The sequence below is a fragment of the Ochlerotatus camptorhynchus genome, unplaced genomic scaffold (assembly GCF_037179485.1).
Source record: "Ochlerotatus camptorhynchus isolate MF236.1 unplaced genomic scaffold, CSIRO-AGI_Acam_v1.1 ptg000832l, whole genome shotgun sequence".
Taxonomy (NCBI): Eukaryota; Metazoa; Arthropoda; class Insecta; order Diptera; family Culicidae; genus Ochlerotatus; species Ochlerotatus camptorhynchus.
Window position 1 is genome coordinate 44,502 of NW_027041292.1, and position 13,903 is coordinate 58,404.

The window sequence follows — 13,903 nt, forward strand, 5'->3', positions numbered from 1 at the left end:
ACATAGTTAAATTATCGTTTAAATTTTGGTTGCCGAAAACAGTCAATGTGTGCCGAAGCCGACATTTACCCTATATTAAACACCCATAACAGCAATTTATAAAATAACGAACATTTTGGATGGATGGATGGATGGATGGATCGAATGTTCCAATCGATTCGTTCTACATTTTCACATAAGAAGTTATATGTTTTATAAAAATCTAGCGGCAATGTAATTACCCTTAAATAACGTCTTTTGGCCAAAATGGGGCACAATGAGCTGATTTCAGAAGTCTACACTATACGAAACATGCTCTAATCGATTGTTTGAACTTTTTCACACAAACAATTATGATTTTATGTTTGAAATCTAGTGGCAGTTTGCAAGACTGTCATTAATAACCCTTAAATAACGAGATTTGCGGAAAACGGGCCAAATAGGCTATCCTTTTAGTGTTCACAGTATGAGATTAATTCTAATTGATTTTCTTGGCTCTTCCTACATATCATTCACTGCATTTTAAGCTGTAGATAACCGGCTGTCGGGTATAAAGCCAAATAACTTCTAATTTCACCAGAAATGAGGCATTTGCGGAAGTTTGCGAAAGACAGAACCAGCGGCATTCGATGCCTCGGATTTTTGCAGAGCATACACCTCGGTTGCTCGCTATTAAAGTATTTAAAAAAAATTCGGTTGCTCTGTGCAGTATTTTGCAACGTAACCTTTCTCACTGCATTTCCTGCACCGATCAGATCTGTCAGGGCCTTAACAGTTCCTCCCCCACCGACTGAAACCCATGCACTTGAAGCATCTCACCAGTTGCTTGGTAACCCGAGGAGTGGCTTTCAGTGGCGAGCACACTGACCACCAAACCTTAACCTTGCTCGCCTCCAACAGCTTGTCCGCTGTCGAAAGCCGTATCCCCACCGTTTGGATGCCGCCGTACACCTTCCTCATCCGGATTGACATTGGAACATTTTCCAGATCACAGTACACTCTCAACGCATTTCTCAGGTCCTTTCCGGTAAAGATCACGGCCACTGTGTCCTGGGATAGCGCTCTTATACTCGCCTCCTCACCAAGAGACTATTCGACGAGATTTTTTGAATAAATAAAATTAACTAACTGGGGCCTCCATACCTTTCACTGGGGGTTAGCCTCCATACCTTTCACGTCAAAGTCACGAGTTCAAATCTCACCCCCGGACAAGTCACGAATGACCTAAGAGCGTTGAAGTGACAATAATAAAAAAAAACTAACTAACAAACTCATCGTTAATTTTAATGTTTTTCTTCGACAGAATGGAGATCAACATTCTGTTGGGTGGGGGACCTTCCATCAGAATAGAGCTGAGCGAATCGAGTCAGTTCAACGAAAATTCTTTCGCTACGCATTTTGACGATTACCCTGGTGTGACCCTTTAAAAGCGAAAAATTTTCTGCCCCCCATGCATCTAATTAAAATCACAATTAGTAAGCAAGGGGGTGCTACCCAACATATCGGCACCGAGGTTATTTCAGAATTCAAATTAGTAAGACTAAATAAGGGTTAATTTAAATTCCGACAACAGGAATCCCCCGAACAACGGTGAGTGGCGCAGCCGACCCAAAACTATTTCTCGAGTGTCCTCCAACCGATTAAGATGATTTTTTTGTAAGTGACTAGTATGCTACTGGCACTAATGACAAAAAAAAAATATCGGCTCAATTGGTTGGATGACAGCAGATAAATAGCAGTGGGTGAACTGCACCACCCACCGCACATTGGAGGGATTCCTGTAAATACATCCACTCCATTGGCGAATAAAATCAGTTTTTTTAATTAGTATTTTTTACACTTTCCCCCCACTGCTCTGGTAGTTTTTAAGTGTTCAACAAAGGACAGAATAAACTTTACTAACCCTTAGAAAATTCTGCAAATACTTTATGGTAAAACAATAAGATTTATTTTCGGAACTATTTTTAAAAGTCTGCAATTATTGTTGCATTTATTTATTTTTTATTGTTTTTTAATATTTTTCCTATCTTATTTTGAGTTATACAAAACGATTTGTCAACAACTTATTCTCAGCTGGCGATAAAATCAACAATTTTTGAGTGAATATATTTTTGACCTTGACACTGCCGGATATCAGTATGTAACTTCGTCCTTTTATGCTCTCAAATTTAAAATTTCAAAGCACTTTAGGTTTTTAGGAATTGTTTCAAAACTGTTGAAATTTTGGATTATATATATTTATGACTTGTACTATACATATGCCGTTTAGAATAAAATGCGCTCTAGTCAAAACGGTTTACTTATCTATAGAAGATTCATGTTGCCACGGTTCGAAAGTTCATGCAAAGCTTTGATTGTAGAGATTCGTGTCTGATTATATCTATTTCGTTTGGAATTGCTTTACATTGGAAATTATGAATGGCTTAGCAAGATATGTGAACTGTTGACAGCGACGGTCCACAAACCACCTTGATTTTTTTTTATGGATGATAGAACCGTGGACAACCATCCAAAAATATGTCATTCCTATAAACTAATCGTGGTTAGTAGATAGCCGCCCGCAGTTAACTTTAATGTTTCAGATCATAAATTATCCTTCTGAATTTCAATAGTTTTATTTCGCACTGTACATTCTTGATTCCATGAATTTGATTTTAATCCAGTGTTTGATAAAGCAGATGAGTTTCTTCTTGAGGCAGATAACGAAGCCATGCGTCCTAAGGCTCGAATTGCATTTCCCGTTTTCTGAAAACAATTAAAAAAAAGATAAGTAAGGAATAAATCTTATTCAAACGTTACGTCATATAGAAACCATACAAAAAATGTAATAAAACAATCCAACGTGTGGGAGTCACGAATGTCACAATGTGGTTCTAAGAACGTTTAAAGATGTTTTAAAATTTGAATCTTCCGCGACGTAGTTGATTATTTCACAAGAGAAATATAAAAATATTCATAGCTCTATATAACAATATTCATAGTTCCATAGTTCCAAGAGATAAATAAAAATATTCATAGTTGAGTCTAAATTGCGCTGAAAAGTTTAATGATGCTACTAGGGGTGATCAATTTATGAAAAAGATATTCAAAACTCATGATTCAACGGTTTAAAAAAAATGAAATCTTACTAAGGGGGTCAACTAAAAACCTTCAGTGTCGTTCCGGTGGGAAGATGGGAGAGGAAGATTCTTATAATCACTCAAAAACTCTTACATAATGTAATGGATGACCCTGTAATATCTTACCTGTTTCGGTTCAACTATGTAAAGGTATTCGATAAAAATATTACTGCAGATTTTGAAAGTGTGATAAATGTCATATAAGAATTGAGCAATAGTTTATGATGTGAGTAGCTCAAAATGATTTGGTGATCGACTATGTTGCGTGACATTACAACATTTTGCGCTTCTCAACTATATTACTAAACAACTACTTATCAAAATGTTTTGAGTAGTAATCCTATATATAGAGATTCGCGCAAGCGGCCATCAATTGAGCAGTGATAACTGTCAAAACGTGAGTCAAACGAACATTCTTATTAGAAATATTCATAGGATTCCTTATTGATCTGAAAATTATTGTAAGGAGTAAAATAAATTCAAACAAAAAATTTATAAATAAATAAAAAATATTGTAGCAGTAAAATGCCTATGTTTACATAAAAGAGTTTTATGCATAATTATCCATTATATAATAAACTGTGAATAGATAATTTTAAAATATTTTTCAGTTCGGTTTCGGTGTCTTCGGTGCACTTATTGCTTGTATCATAAGGAATGAGTGCACCGAACACACCAAGACGGTTTGGATGAAACTTGTACTTTTATCCAAGGTTGCAAAGACTCATTTCAGCTAAAATAATGTTTTTCGGAATAATAAAACCAAAAGATGGTATGATGGCATGTTTTACTTGTAACTTACAAGAAGAGGTTACAAAGTATGCGTTGGAAACATAAAACCTGTAAATTTTGCTTTCTATGAGTCACAATCAGCGATTTGCTGATCGCTGAGTGAGTGAGTTTGTGAAAAATCGCTGACTGTGACTCTCATGAAGTGAAATAAACAGGTTTAATATGTCAAACACATTCTTTGCAACCTCTTCTTGTATCCTACCAATTCAAAATTTGATCATGGCATCTAATTATTTCATAATTTAGAAAAACATTGTTTTAGCTAAAATGAGTCTTTGCAACCTTGCTTTTATCATCCTTTTTAATAAGTGAAAACGCGCTTATTTGTCGAGCTTGGTGTGAAGTTCTCTATAAAACTGAACGCAATATTTGTGTTGTTTCCCAGCAATATTGCTTGATTCTTTCGCAAATTACAATTTTGTGTGTTCGAAGGGGTACTGGAAGAATCGTTAAATTTTAACTAGAGAGATTAATAGTATTAAACTATCTATTTTACGAGTGATTAGTTGGAAATTTAACTGTATTTAACGTTAGCATTATATAATAAAAAGTAATGAAAAAGCCCCAACACTGCACAAACGTACCTTCCACTATGGAAAAATCCAACGGTAGTCCGTAAAAGTAAACAAAATAGTTCACCAGTTCACTGAATTTAAAAAAAAAATAATTAAACACTTAGCTCTTATCGAAGATAACGATATAGTCACGCACAAAGCTGGAACACTGCGCTCTGCGGAAGGTGTTGGCAGCTTTTGTAAACAAATTGAATCACAACTCAAATCGTCTGATAGTATTTCCGCGAATCTCTGTATATAGGATTACTAGTTTTGAGCTACACAAATCAAAAAAATTTGATCGATTGTTATAGGAAATCTTGACACACTTTTCAAATCTGCAATATTATTTAGGAGTTATTCCTTTTTCTTTTTTTTTAGTTACAGCACAAAAAATATCGTAAAAACAGACAGAAACCGTTGTAACGTCACGAATAATGTGTCAAAAGTATAATATGAAAATATGTTTGTACTAAATGACTCTGTCCTCAGAAACCAAATAAAAACTAGTTCATTCGAATTTGAGACGTAGTCAAGTGTGGCGGCAAGAAGTTAAGAAGAAAGACTTAGTACCCCTTTGATGTGTCTGAATCAGAGCTGGTAAATATCACGGCCGCCACAATGAGAAAACAGGTCCTCTCACTATCACGAGACGAAACTACCTATCATTTGCTTTCTTGTCATTTTCCAATGATCCAGCACTCATGAGAATAATTCTTATGCGGTTTTGACATCAACATTGCTAACTGCTTTAAATGAATTTAAGCAAGCAACCGTATGTAATCGGTAGAGTGAATATATTCTTAATATTTTCTCGGTACAAGTAGCTTTAATAGCAATAAATGGGCTAGTAATTACGATGATCGCAAAACTGTCACGTTCTGTAATGACAAAAAAATTCGATGAGATTTTGAAGAAAATCTCTATTATCGTTTTCCCATCTGATGATAGTGACAGAAGTATCTCTGTAAATATCACGTGAGATCTTTCATTGAAAATGACATTTGCCAGCCCTGATCTGAAATTGATATTTTGTTGCAATTGTTATACACCAAACCCCGTTTTAATACGGCTACATATTTCAAATTTTCTTTTTCTGTGGTTAAAAGTGGTTCGTAAATGTATGTAGGTACCATGTTTTCCTTTGATTTTTTGACACCAATTATATCATGCTTGGTTTTAGTTGAAGATCGTAAAAAAGAAAAATAAGTCCGCGTTAAAAAAAAAGGTTGAGTGTAATGGTATAAAGGTACCGAGAAACATAAAATTACGCACCTGCCATTTTCTTCTAATGATAAACTTTTTCAGTTTGTGTGTGCAAATTTTCGAGTTTGCAAGCGTTTCCGAATCTAGCGATAACCATTTCGTCTGTAAACATAGTGCAGCTGAAAGTCGATCTTCTTTCCGATAAAGAAGTAATCCAGATATAAAGTCTTTAGCTTCTTCCGAGACTATATTAAATGCATCGTCATCAAAATCGTATTCCGCTCTTGTTATGTTGTTGAATGTATCCACATCAGTTTCTCCCATGAAGGGAGATAAACCAGACAACAAAACGTAACAAATTACTCCAATGCTCCACATGTCGGATTGCAGGCCGATAGGCTCATAGTTGATGATTTCAGGAGGAACGAATTCTGGTGTACCTAACAGTACCCTTACTGATGTGTTATGAGACAGTTGCTGGGCTAATCCAAAATCGATTATTTTGATCTGAAATTCATAAAAATACAATTGAGATAAACCAAACAGAATTTACACTATTTTATTCAATCAATATCATAACATGTTAAACTATTCAAGCTTATTGAGCTGCCCCTATTTGCCACGCTATCATATATTTAAATTAAAAATGTGCCAATTTTGATCAAACATTAATTAACACCACCACCTACTTCCATAAATTCTCGTGCCCATTTAATCATATATTATCAAACGTTCGAGGTATGAGGACTAAAGTGAACGCCTTATTCCAGCGCTGCCCAACGTGCGGCCCACGGGCTGAACGTGGTCGCTGTATATCAGCAATGCACAGTGGTCTGACAGCAAAAACAACAAGATCGTTAGAGATTTGAGTGGGAAAAAATGTTTAAAAAAATTTAGTGTCTCGGGAAAGTTTCTTAAAAATTAAAGATCTTTCTTTTTGAGCTTTTTTTTATGATAAATCCTGTATAAGTGAGATGAAAAATTCATTATTTCCAAATATCATTATAATGCATTGGTGTCAAAGCAAAGATGTAGAACATATAATTACAAGAATGTTTGCTCTAGATGCTATCTTTCTATGTGCTTGCTTAAATTAGTATTTTTTATATATATCCTTTAAAATCAGTTTATGAGGTTTTATTATCATAACTTTCTTTGTGGTCGTTAAATTTGTTTGTCCTACAAAGTTGTACAGAAATTAAAAATAAACTGCTTTGTAGAACATAGTATGTCTCAATATTTGCTTATTTTTAAAATATATCGCTTTTTTTTAATCAAAAATAACCCATTTTGGAGTAAAAACTAATCGAACGCCGACAGATGGCTACTAAATGATAAATACTACTTAATCCAGATGGTTTCATTAGTATCTAGTTGTATCCAACGACAGGTAATAGAATATTTTAAAAATAAATAGGTTAGGGTGTTTGATTTGGAAAGAAAAATATTAGCAATCTTATAGGTCACCCTCCTTGATTCATAGCCCCAAAATGTGAGTCTGAGCAAAACATAGAAAAGATTGATGAACATTTAGAGATCGCACAAATAGTTAAAATTTATTTGTACATTTTTATGAGCTACTATGGGATATTTTTGGATTTTATTACTATCAGTCTATCTTTTGTTCAAGTAGCCAGAATGCCGTCAAAATTAAATATATGTTTGTCATGAGAACGATGAATAATTGCTGTAATGAAATTGTTGTTGTTGTGAGGCACGTATTCGATTTTCAATTAACTGTATTTATCCTTGTTTCACATTTTTATCTTTCTTTAATTTCAACCAAACTGACCAAACAACTACAGGCTTATTGGTCTTTGTCATCACATCATAACTGTTAGAACCATAGTTAGAGCGATATTTGAGAAAAAGGACATTCGACATTTTTTAGTCATTAAGTTCAATAAAATGTCAAAAACTACCCCATAAAAACAGATAAATGTGCCATGCCATTACTTAAGTTGCAATACTCAATAAAAAAAAATGTGCAGGTGCGATAAATATGTAAAATTTCACCACCTAATTTTAAAAATATTCTCATAATCAATAAGAAAGATAAAAATTTCTTGAAAAGTTATAAAACATACCATAGAAAATATTGAAATGTTCCATAAACAATATGAAATGTGCTGATCATAAAGATTAAATGTTCCATAGCCTTCAACAATTTTTATAGTTTTATGGTGCATTTCATATTTTTTGGGAGAATTTCATTTTTTTGGAAACATTAAACGTGCCATAAAAACAGATATAATGTTCCATTGAAATTGCCAATCGTTTATGGAACATTTCCGCTTTTCATTGGTATATTTTATATTTTTTATTGGCGCTCAGACTCTGCTCGGGAAAGCTTAGGCTTTGAGAAACCTAACTGAAATATCTTCGTTGTACCAGTCAGCTCATGCCCATATATCGCTCACTTTTGAAAAAAAATAACTGTTTTTCGGATCAACTACAATAAATTTACATTTGTATACAACTGAATAATAATAAAAACCCTTAACTTTCATTGATTACCCGGTGTTGCACTAGACTGGCCTACAAAAATAAAAGTTCTAATTTTCCACGGGCCAACCCCATGTGCCTTAAGGTGAGAAAACCATTATCTGCAAGTTTCAGCTCATTTGGTTCTAAAATGAGCTGGCGCTTTTAGTTTGAATTTGTTATGGGAAATTAGGATAAAATAAAAATGACACACCTACACTCTATCTATCATAAAAAAGTTTCCTTATTCTCGATTTGACTCAGATTTTCAAAACTAGTAGTTCAATTAATGAGTAACAACTTTGTTGAAGATTGCATCATGAATCCAATTAGTTTTATTGAGATATTCGCTTTTGAATGTATATGAGCATTTTGTATATGAAAATTTCAAAGAAATCTGCTATATGAACATTAAACATAAATCACCAGCCCGTGTAACGTCAAAATGAGCTGAAACATTCAGATAGTTGTGATCGCATCAAAAGACACGAGCCGGGATGTTGGCCTGTGGAAAGTGTGAACTTATATTTTTAGTGGTATCTAGTTGATACGTTGCATAAACTGCCTGTATTTTGCTGCAATTTACTAGCAGAATGCACTTTATCAATTAATATCTCCATAATACTAACATGAATCGTACAATTAACTAGAACCAAATAAAAATGAAATGAGCAGTAATTGGTACATATAACTGAATTAAGTTGACTCATTCTTTAAAACAATAGTAAATAAAAGCAATGACTGATAAAAGCTTTTGAACACTCCAACTGTAAATGCTCGAACGTTTATTTTTCTCACTTGGAGTTAACTCCAGTTATTTGTCAGATAAAAGCTACTAAACATTTCACCATCAGCCTTATCATCCTTCGTATTCGTGCGGTTAGCAGTGTCACCGTCGTTAGGGCGTAATGTGAGCGCCATGAAGGGAGAGTTCGATTCCAGCTCCAGCCGATGGAACTATTCGCAACCCGATAATTTCCATACTGGTCTACTGGGTGTTGTGTACAAGCTCTGGTTAAAGTCGGTGTCAATTGGGTGTTGTGTACAAGCTCTGGTTAAAGTCGGTGTCAATTGTCTTTTTTTCTACCGTCTTTTAAAAGTGTTCGAAAGTTCATTATATCTTTTATAAATTGAAACTGTTGTCCTTTTAAATTCCATTCGACCTTTTGTTCATTCGACTTTTTTTTTCATTTGAACCTTTTCCATTTCAAGCTTTTGTCCATTCGACGTTATGCTTATTTTGACCTTTTGTCCATTTCAACCCTTTTCCTGAGACCTTTTTCATTCGAGCTTTTGCCCATTTGACTTTATCCTATTCGACCTTTCGTCCATTTGTTTTTTTGGCCTTCAGCCTTTTGTCTATTAAACTTTTGTCCTTCAACCTTTTATCCTTCGATCTTTTGCCTTTCGACCTTTTGTCCTTAAGGTCAATATTAACCTTTTGAAAAAAATATCTTTAATAAAAAAAACTAACTAAGAAAGCTTTAAAATAGAAGGCGAAGTCCGCATAACTCTCAAGATGCAAATGTGGTAGAGAATTTTCAATTGTTTTGATCGATGCACATCAATTTAAAATGATTAAAGATTAAATATATTTTTAAGGCTATATTGTCTTTTTGACCTTTTCAGCCATCTGTTCTTTCGAGTTTTTATTTTTCGACTTTTTGCCATAAATTCGAATCCAACCCGGGGCTTTACGACCAAAAGGGGTATTTGTTATCATTGATTAGGTATGCTTACCTGGTGACTGTTTCTAGTGCTGCACATGATGTTTTCAGGTTTTAGATCTAAGTGAACAACTAATAAATTGTGCATATAATTGACTCCTTCGCATATTTGGCGCATGAACATAACGCAATCTTTCTCAGTAAGAGTAAAATCATCTGCTACTACTCTTTCAAACAGTTCTCCACCACTAATGTACTCTATTACCATGATGGTCTCACGAGATGCTTCGAAGTACTGTATCAACTGCAACAACTTGGGATGCTGTAAAGATCGCATAATGGCAATTTCCTCTTGCACTTTTTTTTTATCGGTAGTTTTGATACACTTAACCATTTTTGCTGCACGTATATCACCTGTTTGTCTCTGACGGACTTTATGCACAACTCCAAATCTACCTCGACCAAGTTCTTCCAATGATTCGTACAATGATGTAAACTCCTCACCACGATGAACCTCGTAGTTTGTCCAGCAATTTTTTTCTTCTTTGAATGTATCATACTGTGGAAATGTAACATTATCGCTTGGTGAACTTGGATCACTGTACCCATACGTATTCTTTGCTCTTATTCTAATACTGTAGGATTTATTAGGTATCAAATTTTTAACCATGTAAGACAGAGAATCAAATACGATTGCCAGCACGTTCCATTCATCATCCATGCATTTAATCTCCAATCTGAAAGAAACATACTTTTGTAAATACTTACTATTTTAGACTTTAAAGCAATTGTTTCAGATGCACAGCAAAAATTTTGTAAATTTCCAACTGATGTAATTCCTAGCCTTAATTAAAACATACAGCTATAAATCATTATTTTTCATGCAGCATTTAAAAATCCATTTATTTTTAATTAATTTTACGTTCATCTGTATGTTTACACGGCAGTAGAAAATTCAATCAATATTTATGTATTTTTCAATTTGATATAAATTAACATGCAGGAGTAAATTTCAGTTTATATTTATTGAATAACATATTTAAACGTTTTATTTTAAATTGTGCTAAGAGTTTGATTGATATAAGTCAGGCCTGTCCAAAGTTTTCAAACCGCTGGGAAAATTCTAGAATACATATCAGCTGCGTAACTACTAAGATTGACTGTCCTGCCGTGTGTTTTTAGTCAGATGAGTAGAACGGCGAACCAGCGTCTAGAATAAGGTTCTAAAAGAAGATTATAAAGAAGCTTCTAAAAGACAAAGCTACAGAAATTAATTGTTTGTACAGTTAACTCCATACTGCAGGGACTGTCGTACAGTGGGGAGAGAGCAGACATATTATTTATGATATTTTTTTTTTATATATTTTCACATAATCTTCATTAATTTCTATTGGTAGATCCGAGTTTTCAGCCCAATCGGCAGAGAAATGTATTTTTGGTATAATTTCAGAGTACCAAAAAATTGCTAGCCAAATCACATTTTCTATGTACGTATTTCATGTCCTGCTTTAAAATGTATTTATAGTTTTTATATTTCTTTTAATTTTGCATCCAAAACAAAATTAAAAATATTTCAAGGATTTTCACCTTATTTCCGATCGATAAAATTTAATTGAAAAGGTTTTTAGATTGTGAGATTAGATTGATTATTTTTCTTAACCGTCCATTTTCAAGCATGAATCACAAAAAAAAACATCCGGTAATTCGGCATTCGGTAATCAAGTTTGTAATAAAAAGGTCGCATGCTGAATTTTATTTTAAATCACATTTTAGTCAGTTCTTTGGGATTACCTGTTCCAGGATCATTCCCGAATTTGACAAATTTGGTTAAAATTTTTACAATGCCATCCAGAATATTGTCCGGGTTTTTTTAGGAGTTGCTGTGCATCGAATTAAAAATCAAATTTAATTAGGAAGGTTCATTTTTGAAATGTGTTTGTGAAATGTGGTCGAAGAAGTCTTGATTCCGATTGAGTAAGGGAGAGACCAAATAAGGTAGAATTTAACATTATTTTTCAGGCATTGATTTTGCAAAATAAGAGAATATACCAAAAAGCAAAGCACACATGATCAGATGTATGTTAGACAATTTGCAAGAAAATCTACAACAATCGGTGGGATTTGAGCCTACAAATAGCTTTTTAATATTTTCACCCTCCCCATGAACATGGAGGTTGACGGTACTGAAGCAAAGGGTTATGTTTAATTTCTTTATATTTGCAACGATGATGATTTCCTTTAGTGACACATATCACCTTCTTAATGCTTCAGTATCCTTGATGAATTCGGTTGCTTTATGCAGACTGAGCAATTCTGATTATAGTATCAGATTTGTTCTGTATTCAGAGGAACTGGAGAGGGCTTATTAGAAACTTCTCACCAATGAAGTAATGATCTTCTAGTAAATTTTGCATATAATTTTATTCATATTTTATTTTATTTAAGCATATTATCCATTAGCATTAGCATAAGATACAAAAGATTTAATATAACTTGCTCGTTTTTGCGTAAAATAAATAATATTTATTTTACTTTTACTTGATCTGAAATTTTCCCAGTTTGGTTAGAAAATTCGGAGCTAACGCATGTCCACAGGCCTAATAGAAAGATAGGCAGAAAAAGTGTACCATGAAGAATGGTTGCATGCAGGAATGCTTCCACTCACTTGGTATAGATGAGTGATTTTCGGAGTTTTGAATTCGTTAGATGTTGTAATGGAGATTTGTGTTGTTGGATGTGGGAGGAGATTGACGCATAGAACCTGTCAATTTCGCTTTCAGAGTGTCGCAGTCATCGGTTTTATGATTCGTGAGCGCTAGCGATTCGTACAATCGTTGTTTGGCGGGTTTTGTGAGTCGGACACTTGCTTTTTGGCCTCTTTTTGTTTCTAACATGTGCAGAGTATCATTATAGCATCTAATGGTTTTGAGATTTCTGGTTGCGTGAAATAAATTTGTGAGAATATTTTTTTGAGATTATAGTAGTCACGTTTTGTTTGTAGTTTATATTTTATTTCTTCTATGTAATGATCGTAAATAAAAGTTATTCAATAATAGATAGTTCATCCATATATTCTTACTTTGACGCGAAGCGCTGTGGATTATGAGATGCTCGATGACCCTGGAGGGATCGATTTTGCTTACTGAGCAGAAAATCATGGATTTAACCCCAAGCTCTTCAGCACAATCATTTGTATATTTGATATTGAACATTAACCCCGGAAACTATTTGCATATCAAGCGAAAACGTAGTGTATTGTCGCGAAGCGTTATGGTTCTGAGATGCTCGATGACCCTGCAGGGATCGTTTTTGCTTACTGAGCAGAAAATCAGGGGTTTAATCCCAAGCTCTCCGTCATGACTCTCAAAATTCATGATCACTAAACAAAATGAATATGTTCTTTCGATAGCCGGCTATCGAGAGATTAAATAAACAACAGATAAACAATACATACTTTTGGTTGCATCGCCACCTTGAGTTGAATCCTAACCGAATACCCTACCCAACCCTCCAACTCCGTAGCACTTATGAGGGTGTCGCTCACTCGATGGCCTCTCGTTAAGTAAGTACTATATCAACATTTCCTTCCCTATCCCTAGTTATGGTAAAGATGGGCGTGGCCGAGAATAGCGACAGTCATGCTTCTGCTACTCTTGTTTGGATTGGAACCAGTGTTTACTCCCCAGCATTATTCCTGAAAGTAGTCTAACTGAGAATTCCAAGAGACGTGAGTGTCGCTAGTATCCAATCTACGAAGTATATCATAACAACGCAAACGCTAAAAAATATCTTTTTTAATATTTTCATAGGGGAAATCACGGCTTCGGCATGACAGACTATTTTCGGCAACCTAAATTGAAACGCTAATTTCACAGGATTTTCTTATGAAAACACTTCGCTGAATGCAGTCCAACGATTCTTTAGGCTTTCAGCTTCAATTTTATTATAATTTTTACCACTGAGAAAAAGCAATCTAGCAGGGTTTTCTTGAAATGAAACACACGCACTACAAAATGCTGCTGATTTCTAGTTGCCGATGAAAGCACAGCTGTTTAACACGCAGCTCAAATAGTAAGGTTGCCGAATAAAAAGATGTTGCCTA

At 34.4% G+C, this 13,903-nt stretch overlaps 1 protein-coding gene across 6 annotated transcripts in view; it reads right to left on the reverse strand.

Moving 5' to 3' along the window:
• Window positions 1-2,415: 2,415 nt before the first annotated feature.
• The window catches only part of LOC135715179 (myosin light chain kinase, smooth muscle-like), a 34,937-nt gene continuing 23,449 nt past the window's right edge, over window positions 2,416-13,903 (reverse strand). For 3 of the 6 annotated variants that reach the window (XM_065238570.1, XM_065238572.1, XM_065238571.1), the window contains 3 exons: window positions 9,875-10,538; window positions 5,720-6,157; window positions 2,416-2,724 (listed from right to left, as the gene is read on the reverse strand). In XM_065238570.1, the coding sequence (XP_065094642.1) occupies window positions 2,563-2,724; window positions 5,720-6,157; window positions 9,875-10,538 (1,264 nt within the window). In that variant the 3' untranslated portion in view covers window positions 2,416-2,562. Of the gene's footprint in view, window positions 2,725-5,719; window positions 6,158-9,874; window positions 10,539-13,016; window positions 13,511-13,903 lie in introns of those variants that run through there. The other 3 variants (XM_065238576.1, XM_065238574.1, XM_065238575.1) reach the window with 3 other exon arrangements.